We start from the raw sequence: 11,528 nt of genomic DNA, 5'->3' as shown, positions 1-11,528 counted from the left end.
CAGTGAGTCTCCGCGCGGCTCAGTCCCGCAGAGGAAAAGTCACGTTGGGAGGAACAGGCAGTGAGTATCTGCTTACAGTGGCTGTCAGATATCTGATCGCATTCGCATGGCGAGGAGGTAACCTGAGAGAGCTGGGAGGAGTGACTTTTACACAGCGAGTTCAACAAAAAATGTCTTCCTCTTCTGCGGGAGTAGTCACAAGAGCAACTGACATCAAGAGAGAAAATGTGAAGGAGTCGGAAAAGTGCATCAGGCTTGAGGCGCTGGACGCGGCGCAGTTGTCCATGGAGCGCGCTACTCCCAACACGGACGCGGTGCGGGCGGAGCTGCTGGTGAGCGCCGCGTCCTCTCTGGCCTTTTCCCCGGAGCAAGTCGCATGTGTGTGCGAGGCACTGCAGCAGGGGGGTAATGTGGAACGACTGGCCCGGTTTCTTTGGTCACTACCACAGAGTGACCTTCTGCACGGCAATGAGAGCATCCTAAAAGCTCAAGCCCTAGTCGCGTTCCACCAGGCGCGCTACCAGGAGCTCTACAGTATCCTGGAGAATCATAGCTTCAGCGCCACCAACCACACCTTCCTACAGGATCTGTGGTACAAGGCCCGCTACACTGAGGCCGAGAAGGCGAGGGGGAGACCCCTGGGTGCCGTGGACAAATATAGGATCCGAAGGAAATACCCTCTCCCCAGGACTATTTGGGACGGAGAGGAGACCGTGTACTGCTTCAAGGAGCGTTCCCGAAATGCACTTAAGGATTTGTACAATCAAAATAGATACCCCTCTCCGGCCGAGAAGAGAAACTTGGCCAAGATCACAGGACTCTCCTTGACCCAGGTCAGCAACTGGTTCAAAAACAGGAGACAACGGGACAGGAACCCCTCCGAGGCGCAGTCTAAGAGGTGAGATCCCTCCACAAACTTCAGCACAATTCACAATAAAATATTTATGCTTGAATTGAGCATTGTTAACCTAACTATAATTTGACAAACGCATAGCCTACCATGGGGCTATTGCGGGGATAAAAAGCCTGTGCCTTTGAGATCAGTCACGCACTTTTTCTTTTATCACGCGCCCAAAATGTTTAATCCTCCTCTGATCATCCTCAGAAAAATAAAAGGCCTATTCGTAGCCTAAATAGTTCGAAGCACGCCTTTAATGTTTTGAAATATGAGGCTGTTGCCCATCAGATCCGGTTTCAAGTGTGTATGTGCTAAGAGGCATGGAAACCATATGCAACAAATAACTATTGCCCTTTTCCCCAAATGAAACACTCGTCTCCCTCGTCTTCTTACGCGTCATTTGTTTTTGTTTTTTAAGAACACCCTTATAGCACATTAATAACCAACTTTTCAGAATTTCGTTCTCAAACCCAAAGTCTTGCTTTCATAATCCTGGGCTCAGATACACTTTCATGTTGCCCTCAGATGAGAACAAAGCGTGCGCACCTGGTGGCGCTGATCCTTTCACACACGCGGTTGGCACTTTGTACCTGCACGTCTGTTGCGTGAGTTCACTTCGAACTAGAATCAACCACTTTAAGGCTATTTAAGGAGGACTTCAGTCGGATACTCTGGCCATTTGTTTTGTCGAGCCATCACCGCTGGCATTTTGTCACTGCAGAATTTATAGCGCCAAATGGTTGCGCGCTTGTTGTTGTTGGAGTGTTGGTGTCAAGGGCTGCTCCACACGGGGTAAGGGGGTGGGACATTCAAAACACAGCCAACTATCTAATAAAATGGGAACAAACGTGACTATCACGCAGATGAAATTTTATTGTTAAAGAAAAAGACAGTTAAAAAAAAGTTATGTGTGGTTTGTAACACACTTGTGTCCCCCTCACAGTGAGTCTGATGGAAACCACAGCACCGAGGACGAATCCAGTAAAGGTCAGGAGGAGCTGTCCCCTCGTCCACTGTCCAACTCATCAGATGGAGTTATCACCCATGGAACTCTACCCCTCCAAACTGGGGGCCTGGATACAGGGATGGTGATCCAGCAGATTGGGGACATCAAGGCCCCCCCAGGCTCGGCCAGTAGCGCTCTGTATAATGGGAGTCTGGTTAGCAGTAACAGCTCCTTCCACAATGGATCCTCATACTTGCACTCACCAGGAAATATCCTGTTCAACGGACTTGGCCTAGGTATTCAATCACTGCCTTTCAGTCCTTTGCGCTCCTCTGGAGGGGTGCTACTGGGGGGTTCTGGAATGGACATGCACATGCAGACAGGCCAGGACAAGGCAGAAGAGCCTGCTCTGCAGTATAGCCAGTACACAGGCTGTGTGAATGGAACTGAAGTTAAGCTGGAGAGCATTCACAACATGGGTGCTCAAAATGGCCCTTCACAGCTGCCTCTGGGGGGGTACGGTCTGGTGCCGGTGCCCAATGCAGTGACAGAGAGTGACAGCAGCCCCCTCCTCAGCAGTGATGTGGGCCTGTCCCCTCTGCAGCTGTCCTCCACTGCAGCTCAAGGTATGTGACTAACCTTTTCTCACATGCATCCAGAATCAAATTGAACAAATACACTCCCTTCATATTTATTTGACCCCTCAAGGTCATGTGTTAAATGTCATAAAACAAGGCAGTTTACAAGTTAAGCCGCTCTCATCATCTGTGATACTCTGAATCGGTGGTGTACTTAGTGTATCTCGGTTCAGATAAAAGGCCTCTGTTGCCAAGCCTGTGGGACTACTCTACAGTTGTAATACTATAATGCTCCTTGGAGAGCTCAGGGATAGAGATGCTCCTCTGAGAGCGGCCTGGAAACTCTGTAGGAACAAAAGAAATATGAAATCTCCCAAGGTATGTCCTCTTTAATGTTGAATCATCTGTAGGCTGCCTTCACTGTCTGTTGGGCTGTGCTCTGGTGGCCTGTTTCTGACAGAGCCCCACACACAGCAGTGCTGCTCTTTGAACCTCTAGAGAAAAATGAGCTGTTCTGAAGTCATCATCACTCATCATCACTGCTTTATGTCCTGAGTAGCTTCAGCCAATCATATGCACTAACCACCACTAATCCTTACGGTACCACTGACGATACACAGACAGCGTATGTCCCGTGTTACAACAGCATTCAGCAGAAGGGCAGAGGTTTGACACAGGACATGAAGGAGAGACTCAGTATATGAGACAGTGGTAGATGTGTCATGCAAATGAGACTGAGTGATTTTAGGGATTAAACAAATTCTCTCTGTCTAAGAGTAACCTTCTAGCTGACCTTTCTTGGTCAAAACAAAGCACCTATATCTGCATATATATCTGCATTGTTGAATGAATGTCAGTGGCACTGGCTGCGGAAGTGGTAATGCTGAGCTTCTCTTGTCCACAGCCTCCCTGCCTCTGAACAATGTGTCAGTGTCTTCGTCCAGCGCTGAGATGAGCCTGGCCTCCCTCCACCACGGCACCGTTCTCTACAGCATGAGCTCCAGCGCCAACGGCTCCATCAAGAAGGAGCCCCTGGACAGCAGCGTGTTCTCCTCCTACCACCCGACTCTGCAGCTCGATCACAGCACACACATCAGCTACAGCGGCCCCGGCCCAGAGGAGGGGCCCCATTGCCAGGGGCCACTCTCCACCTCAGAGGCCTCTGTAGCTAGCTCCTCCAGCTCGGAGCCTGAAGTTTATACTACTCTGACTGTGAGCACACCTCTCACAGCTCACAGTGAGCACCTCCAGTCCACAGATTACCCCTCCACACACCTCATGGGCTCAGGCAGTTACATGAACTTGTCGGGCAGTAAGTCAGAGGGCTCAGGGGCCGTGAGCGAAATGGTGCGGGCCATGTGTGGGGAGATGGAGTCTGTGGAGGGGAAGGAACTGGCCAAACTCCAGACTGTGCAGATGGAACAGGACATGGCAGACCTCTGACCTCAGAGACACCACCCATCTCTAAACCCGCGTGCTGAGAGTGTGTGTGTCAACTGTTTTTTTCTTCTTCTCTTCTTATGAATGTTAAATTATTTGCAAATGTTATGATTATCTGCGCACTCTATACAAAGACAAGCCCTGAGCGTGGACCTTAGCTTTTTAGTTAAAGATATGAAAATGCAGTGATATGTTAAGTCCAAATATTGAAGTTGTTTGCTACTACAGTGGAACAAGCCTGTCTGTGTCCGAGCCACGTCTAAATGTACATTTTTATAGTCTCCACCTGTTTCTTCCTGTTGAGTGGATTTGATCTGTGGAAGCAGGTGCTGGAATGCCTTAGGTCATGTGACCGCGATGTTCCTTCAAACTAAATGTGTGATCTGCGTCACGCAAGAAGGTCGTTTAGAAGGATGTCACAGAGATGTTATTCTCAAATGAGCTAGTGAAATGATGTGCCTTTCAGTTTCTCGGCATTTGCACTAAACACAATGGACAGAGAATGTGTGTGTAGATATATATAGAAATATATATACACACGCCTTTACTTTAGCGATGTAATGTGTATTGTGTAATGCACGGTCATGCTGCTGTGTGGGGCAGAGAGCATGGCATACGCCTCTTCAGAAGTCAACTTTAAGGGGAGACACTGCAGGCAACACTCATGTCTTTCAGTTTTCAGGTTTTTGGCCAGTTTGCTCTCTCAACATGGAAACAAAAGAGTTGTCTAATCTTCACAATAAGATGTTTCATTATTGCACCCACTGATAGAACGTTTCTCCATAGATTTATTTGGGGAACTGTAATTTAAATTTTTACTGTGTTTTTCTCACATTGTGGCGAAGACATTTACACTGTAGTCGCTCCTACAGACACAAGATTTTCCATTCTTATACTAAAGAAGATTTAGATTTTTTTCAAGGGATACAATCCCCCACTAATAACAAGCTCATCCTTCACAACTTTGTTGCTAAATTTTGTCGTCAATTGTGGCTTTTAAAAAAATTTTTAATACAAAAACATTAAATGAAAGAAAAAACTTGTTGATCATTAAACCTATAGTTGTGTCAAAAAGTCCAAATTGCTTTCTCTTAAAACCCTCCCTTCTTCCCTATTCACTTGCAGTGTCTCGCCTTAACCTTACAAAAACAAGACAGACAGAAAACTAAACTGGTCAATGAGTTTGGTAATACTATTATACTGTTATGTTTGATATCTGAAATTATGTGAATGTATTTTTCTAACTCTCCACACTGACAATAAAACTTTATATTTATAAAAAAGGTCAAATTAGCTTAATGTGTTTATAATGCTGAGAGGTTAACTTTGGTGAAATCATATTTTGGGTGAAAGTAGCATAGAAGAGGAGCGGCGAGTGGCGGATGGCAGTGATGGCTTGCACATGCCTTACAGCCTGGACTTCATTAGCCTTCCTTCTCTCATCCAGCCTCTGTAATTCAAATAAACAGCAATGAGATTTCCAGAGGTACAGCTCTTTTGGGTGGGGGTCCAGCCCATTGGGTTTTCCCCATGAAGGCCGTACTCCCCATTTCTCTTCATTTAGAACATGTGGACGAGCTGTCAGTCACACGGCCCCGTCTAAACTCCATTGGCCACAGTGATTTGATGAATTTATATTTTTTATCTGTTTGCACAGGCCATAGTAGAGAGGACAGACTGAGGACGTTTGGATCATAGGCCTGTTTGTGTCGCCCAAACAGAGGCTGTTTGTCTGTGCTCACTGCGCAGCAGAGGAGGAATGGGAACGACTTAGAGGGAACAAGGGGGGAGCAGATAGAGTTACCTGTGCACAGGTGACCTGCTCGCCATGGGCAGTGGATTAGCTGATTGTCAGGTATCAGGTGACTCCTCCTGTAATATTGAAGAGGGTGAAAACAGCTTTGTTGGAGCCCAGAACAATATCCCATTGGCATGAGGGGCCTGTGGTGTGTGGCTCTCACGGGGAGGGGGCAGAAATACCCTGAACCTTTGTACTGCATCTAAAGAGAAACTGGAGCTTATTTCTCAGAAAACAAACAGGTACACGCCACGAAGCTCGTCTCAATTCTGTATAAAAAGTCAAACTATGGTGGTGCAGGAGAGGCAAGAACTGTGGCCTTATTAAAAACATTGACCTGTGCTCCTTCACATGGTTTCAAAGCTGACATTTAATGCAGCGCAGCGGACTGCAGTCCACATGTAACCTGAGCATACAGCTCCAGATCCACTAATGAGAGGTCAGAGATCATACTCCACACTGGACACTGCTGCTGCTAAAGCACACTTTTCTCAATTTAGAGATTACAGCAAATAATCTGAACAGCAAAAACCTATAGGATACAGTGGATAATAGGTTACTTCATCTTCATGTTGATACATGTACACATAGTTTCAGAGAACAGCTGACCCACGTGATTTCTGAAGCTTATGTAAATTTACTGATCAATATCTATAAACTATATGCTTAACTTATTAGGTAAAATATCATCTAAGAATTTAATGGCAATTGATTAAATCTTTGAATAATAGATTTCACCCTGCCCTGCTGCGCAAAGGCCCTAACCCTGACTGGACGCGAGAGTACAGTGATGGCGCCCCCTTTCTGTTAGCTCAAGGCGCAGGTTTAAATCGGTTCTTCTGATTGTTTATTTTCCTCAGCCCTGGAGCACAAATCATTTCCTAAAGCAACTGTTCTGGGCGTGTTCAGCGGAGAGCAGCGCGTCAAAGACCCGGCTGTAACGTAAAGAAGGACTTCAGTGACTGAGGGGCCAGCCCCAGTGCACTTATGACAGGAAACTCTGTTAAGCTGATAATTGCAGCTCCAATTTCATTGAACTCACTCATGTCAACAGTTGTGTTGTGTTTAGAGAAAGCTGCGTTTCTTCACTGCCTCTCACCTCAGCCAATAAAAGCTCACTTTTAATCAAAGACACATGCAGCCGGGGTTCAGACAAACAGCTGACAAACACACAGCCCAAAAGTGACAGTTAGTTAGTCTACTCTCAGATCCTGAACCTCGGCTCTGTTGTGTTCGACAGGCGTTAAATGACAGACGTTTTATTGTTCGCAACATTTAGACCGATTTCAATAATTACACAGGATGATGGTCTAATGCCACACAAAACTTATGCAAAAAGCACCATTTCTAATTTGTCTTTTAAATGTGTCTTGTTAAAATAATCAAGGCGCGTCTTGTCGATTTGGCGCGCGCTCGCATAATGTTCCTTCTTGCAGTGACGCTAAGACGCATCACGCCCTGCAGTTCCGAGGCCAGAGACGCTCTGAGCAGAGGAGGGTGCACATATTGAAATAATCTGCCTGCTGCCCCAGGGCTGCTGGGGTTAAAGAAGGAGGCGCGCCGCAATGTGCTACAGATATTAGCGACACCCGAGAGGCGCGCGGCGAACAGCTCCCTCACGGAGCGGCCTTTTCTCAGCAGCCACGGCCCATGGCGCACAGAGACGGGCAGACACACACGAGCCCGAAGTGGCCTTTATTCACTCTGCACGCGCATGATTGTGGGAACAACATCAATGCTGTGTATGTTTGGGACATTTTGGGAAAGCCTATAGTTGAAAACTTCAGGTTATTTATATTTAATTTGTGCACGAAATGGTAACAAGAACGCATGATTTATTCGAGCTTTTTATTTATTTATCTATTTAATTGTAGACGCCCAGGCTTATTTTGAACCTTATTCGTATATGCTCCACAGGCCTATTATACATTAAAACAATGGGGAAACTGGGAGAAGTAATTCACCTAATAGCATGGACTCATCTCTGGCACTACAATGTATGCAAATAACTAAATCAACTAATTATCACGGTGGCAACAACAAGGCTTTAGAATATAAAATACTAACAAAGGGAAACTGAAATGCCTGGCTATTGCCGCATTTGGCCATGACTGCTCCGATCTTCCCTCACACTTGATCAAGGTCCTTCGTTTTTCTATAGGTCAAACCGAGCACCCCGGCAGACAGCGCGGAGCGGACTCTGGTTTCACTGGTGGAGATAAAGAAACGTGATCTGTCCCTCAAAACCAACAACTGCTCCACGGAGCGCCACTGTCGCGCACAACTCATTTACTAATGGAGCGGTTTCGGGTTGCCGGCCCCGTCGCAGCAGCCCTGGAGCCAGAGTCTGTCTCCCAGAAATACACGCGCGCTGCAAACACGTGACTCCTATTCCTTGTATAAAGGATGACGAGCTGCAATTGTGTCAGAGCAGGTGTTGTTTTTAATGTTTGCGCGCGCTGTCTCTCATCATATTTGTCAAAGATCCTCAGTTGGCGACCAGTAGCTATACCCAGACTGGATCCCCTCGGGTTGTGCAGCCCGACAGGTACTCTGGAGCCTATAAAGCGGTGAATGGCGCGCCACAGAGTTTCATAAACTGATTGAATTATATCACCTCGTAAAATAAACGGCTCTGTAATGAACGCTCGGGGCCACCACGAGGCCTGTCGCTAATTAAGAACTATCGGCGACACATGCTGCCATTTAAGAACACGCGTAGGCCTATAAGTGAAGGAGTTTCGTAATTTAACACAAAAATAGATAAACAAATAGCCCAAATAAAAAGAAAACACAATAAGGCCCATCGCCAAACATGCACAAACATAGCACATATAGGCTGTAGGTCACTTGGTATAAATGCTGTGACTATTGGGTTACACAAACGATATCCGTCATCCGTCCATGCAGTCCATCCAACACCGCTGCCAACAAATAGAACCTGACATCAGTAATAATTTCAATAATAATAATAATTGCTCCAACTGTGTGGATGCAAAGTTTTATTGTTTTAGCATCATTTTAGAAAGAATAATAAGGTGCAAAACGCACAGCCTTTCAGATCATTCTGTCACAATCTTTTGGCCCTGATCAAGAAAGTGTATAGGCTCCTATAGAGTATTTGAATCAAGTCATTCCACCCAAGGCAGCACTGAGTAAAAGTTTCTGTTGGTAAACATCTAAAAAACGTACTAATAATCGGGCCAAGTGTAACTTTAATCTGCATCTGATGCCCGGTCTCAGGCTGTTCTAATTGTCCATGAATGTATCAATATGTGGCAACATTTTCTCCTCTTTCCAGCTAAACCTTTGTGATTAGCAGCCCCTGTGAAAATGTAAATACATCTCAATAACATAGATTTGATATATAGGCTCAGAATACAAAGCACTGGCACAAAGTTAAATAAGGTCTGCTCTCAGGGTCAAAGATTTTCACTTTTCAAGAGCTTCTTTTAATTGATAAGTGAACCTCTCCTTGCTGTTTTTTCACTATGCGCTGGGGGTGGATGGTGGTGGAGGGGAGAGCGCTCCTATTTCAGCCCTTGACGCACTGCCTCTGGGGAGGAAACGGAGCTGCACAAGTCAGTCCTGCGCTGTGCTGAACGGGGTAGTGGGCAGAACGGTGAGCCAATCACCGACTGCACAACGGCTTCGAGTCTGACATATCTGCAATAGGAACAAATTGTCCCAACAATCAACATCTGCGATCTGCTGTGCACCACAAGGGCCCACAGGCGGCGGACCCTGACGCGTCAGGAGAGGACAGGAACCATAAGGCACAAGAAAAACGGGAACTAAACATGTCCATTCTACCGTCCTTCGGCTTTACGCAGGAGCAAGTAGCGTGTGTGTGCGAGGTACTGCAACAGGGAGGCAACCTCGAGCGGCTCGGACGCTTCTTGTGGTCTCTGCCGGCCTGCGATCATCTCCACAAGAACGAGTCGGTGCTCAAAGCCAAAGCCGTGGTCGCCTTCCACCGGGGCAACTTCCGCGAGCTGTACAAGATCCTGGAGAGCCACCAGTTTTCGCCGCACAACCACCCCAAACTGCAGCAGCTCTGGCTCAAAGCGCACTACGTGGAGGCGGAAAAGCTGCGCGGGCGGCCGCTGGGAGCGGTGGGCAAGTACCGCGTGCGTAGGAAATTCCCGCTACCCCGGACCATCTGGGACGGAGAGGAGACGAGCTACTGCTTCAAAGAGAAATCCCGGGGAGTGTTGCGGGAGTGGTACACACACAACCCGTACCCGTCCCCCCGAGAGAAACGCGAGCTGGCCGAAGCCACGGGACTCACCACCACTCAAGTCAGCAACTGGTTCAAGAACCGGAGACAACGGGACCGGGCAGCGGAGGCCAAGGAGAGGTACGGCTATGAGGGCGCACGCACCAGGGGATTGTAGTCATGCGCGCACACTGGGGACGTTAGACAAAATAAATCCGTGTGTTTACCATGAAGAAAATACAGCAAAGAGCAGATGTTACAGTGGAATAGAATAGTCTCGTAAAACAAAATGAATAAATACACGGCTGATAGGCTACATACAACATACAACATAATTGTATGTCAGAGGCCAATAATAAGCCAAATTGAAATGCAATGTATTTTCAATAAGGGCACGTGGAGAGGCTGTAAAGCGCACTAACTTTAAACTCCGGACAAATGAAGGATGACAGTTCAATAATCGGGCTGTGTCAATAGGCCTATTTTTTGCTGTGTGCTTCATCTGGGCACAAGAACAAAACAAAAAACAAATAATATTCAAAACATCCAGGCTTTATTTGTTATGCGCTGGGAAATTGGACCTCATTCTCTCTGTCAATGTGAAAAAACAAATTCAAGTATAGGCAACCAGGTAGGCCTTTATAGGCTACGTTTGAATAGAATAAATAGACATCGAAAACTGATCCAAATCCGACCCACAACAGCCAATCAGAACGTTTTTTATGTATTTATTATAGTCTATATATCGCCTATATTTTGCACTTGCCAAGGTAAAAACGTTAATAAACGTCAATAAATGTAAGGCATGTAAGTGTCAACAAAACAAAAAAACACCACCATTACCAACAACAACATCAACAGGCAAACAAAGGTAGTGCGTCTCCTTCATGCTGAGCAGCTGATTTGAGCTAAAATGTCGCTGTTGTTTCCAGAGAAAACAGCGAGAACAACGGCGCGGGCGGGAACAAGCAGAACCAGCTGTCGCCTCTGGACGGAGGGAAGTCGCTCATGTCCAGCTCCGAGGACGAGTTCTCGCCCCCGCAGAGCCCGGAGCCGAACTCTGCGCTTCTACTGCAGGGGAACATGTCCCACCCGGGCGCCTCTGCATACCCTCTGTCCGGTCTTGGTGCGCCTCAGTCGGTGCACGGCATGCACGGACACGCGCACCAGCTACAGGACTCTTTGTTGGGACCCCTAACCTCCAGCCTTGTGGATCTAGGCTCTTAAAGAACACAAGGAGCTCTTAACAGCGGACTGACATGTATCAGATAAGAGTAGCTCTTGATTCACTACTATTGTAGCAATCTTAACCTATAGACGGACTGTCGTAAATTCGGTTATAAAACAGAACTCTTCACGCGCTTAAAGGGGCCCTCCGAAGCTTTTTCAACAAAACCTTTGGGAGAAGCACTCATTTGCTTATTTATGATATTTTGTTAAAGAACTAGGGTATAGCATTTTTTGCGTTGGAAACTGATGGGTTTTTCTTTAGAGTCATGGTTAGTTTCCAATAAAACAAAAGTGTAGGCCAACTACATTTGAGTCTCTTTTATTTGCACAAAACGTTAGGCTTTACGGCCTGTGTGGCCAAGCTATGTAGCCTACGTCATTGTAACAAATCAAACAAATTTGTATCGTTCAATTCAATC

General features: G+C 46.6%; 2 protein-coding genes across 2 annotated transcripts; both read left to right on the top strand.

Moving 5' to 3' along the window:
* The first annotated feature begins 116 nt into the window (after positions 1–116).
* On the top strand, positions 117–4,601 carry six4a (SIX homeobox 4a). The gene is made up of 3 exons (XM_079573616.1): positions 117–898; positions 1,842–2,470; positions 3,327–4,601. The coding sequence occupies exons 1-3, from the start codon at positions 171–173 to the stop codon at positions 3,863–3,865; spliced, it is 1,896 nt and encodes a 631-aa protein (XP_079429742.1). The 5' UTR covers positions 117–170; the 3' UTR covers positions 3,866–4,601.
* A 4,660-nt stretch (positions 4,602–9,261) lies between these two features.
* six1a (SIX homeobox 1a) lies at positions 9,262–11,323 on the top strand. Its single transcript, XM_079573617.1, has 2 exons — positions 9,262–10,020; positions 10,812–11,323. Exons 1-2 carry the CDS (start codon positions 9,461–9,463, stop codon positions 11,104–11,106), a joined length of 855 nt encoding a protein of 284 aa, XP_079429743.1. The 5' UTR covers positions 9,262–9,460; the 3' UTR covers positions 11,107–11,323.
* Positions 11,324–11,528: the final 205 nt, after the last annotated feature.

Source organism: Gobius niger (assembly GCF_951799975.1).
Source record: "Gobius niger genome assembly, chromosome: 16".
Taxonomy (NCBI): Eukaryota; Metazoa; Chordata; class Actinopteri; order Gobiiformes; family Gobiidae; genus Gobius; species Gobius niger.
Note: the sequence above shows the minus strand (reverse complement) of the source record. Positions and strands in the feature narration are given on the sequence as shown.

Excerpts from the sequence above, each read along its gene's own strand:
- six1a (XM_079573617.1), top strand. The coding sequence starts at position 9,461 with ATGTCCATTCTACCGTCCTTCGGCTTTACGCAGGAGCAAGTAGCGTGT. Across the intron at positions 10,021-10,811 it reads GCAGCGGAGGCCAAGGAGAG|AGAAAACAGCGAGAACAACG; the intron begins GTACGGCTATGA and ends TGTTGTTTCCAG.
- six4a (XM_079573616.1), top strand. The coding sequence starts at position 171 with ATGTCTTCCTCTTCTGCGGGAGTAGTCACAAGAGCAACTGACATCAAG. Across the intron at positions 899-1,841 it reads TCCGAGGCGCAGTCTAAGAG|TGAGTCTGATGGAAACCACA; the intron begins GTGAGATCCCTC and ends TCCCCCTCACAG. Across the intron at positions 2,471-3,326 it reads GTCCTCCACTGCAGCTCAAG|CCTCCCTGCCTCTGAACAAT; the intron begins GTATGTGACTAA and ends TCTTGTCCACAG.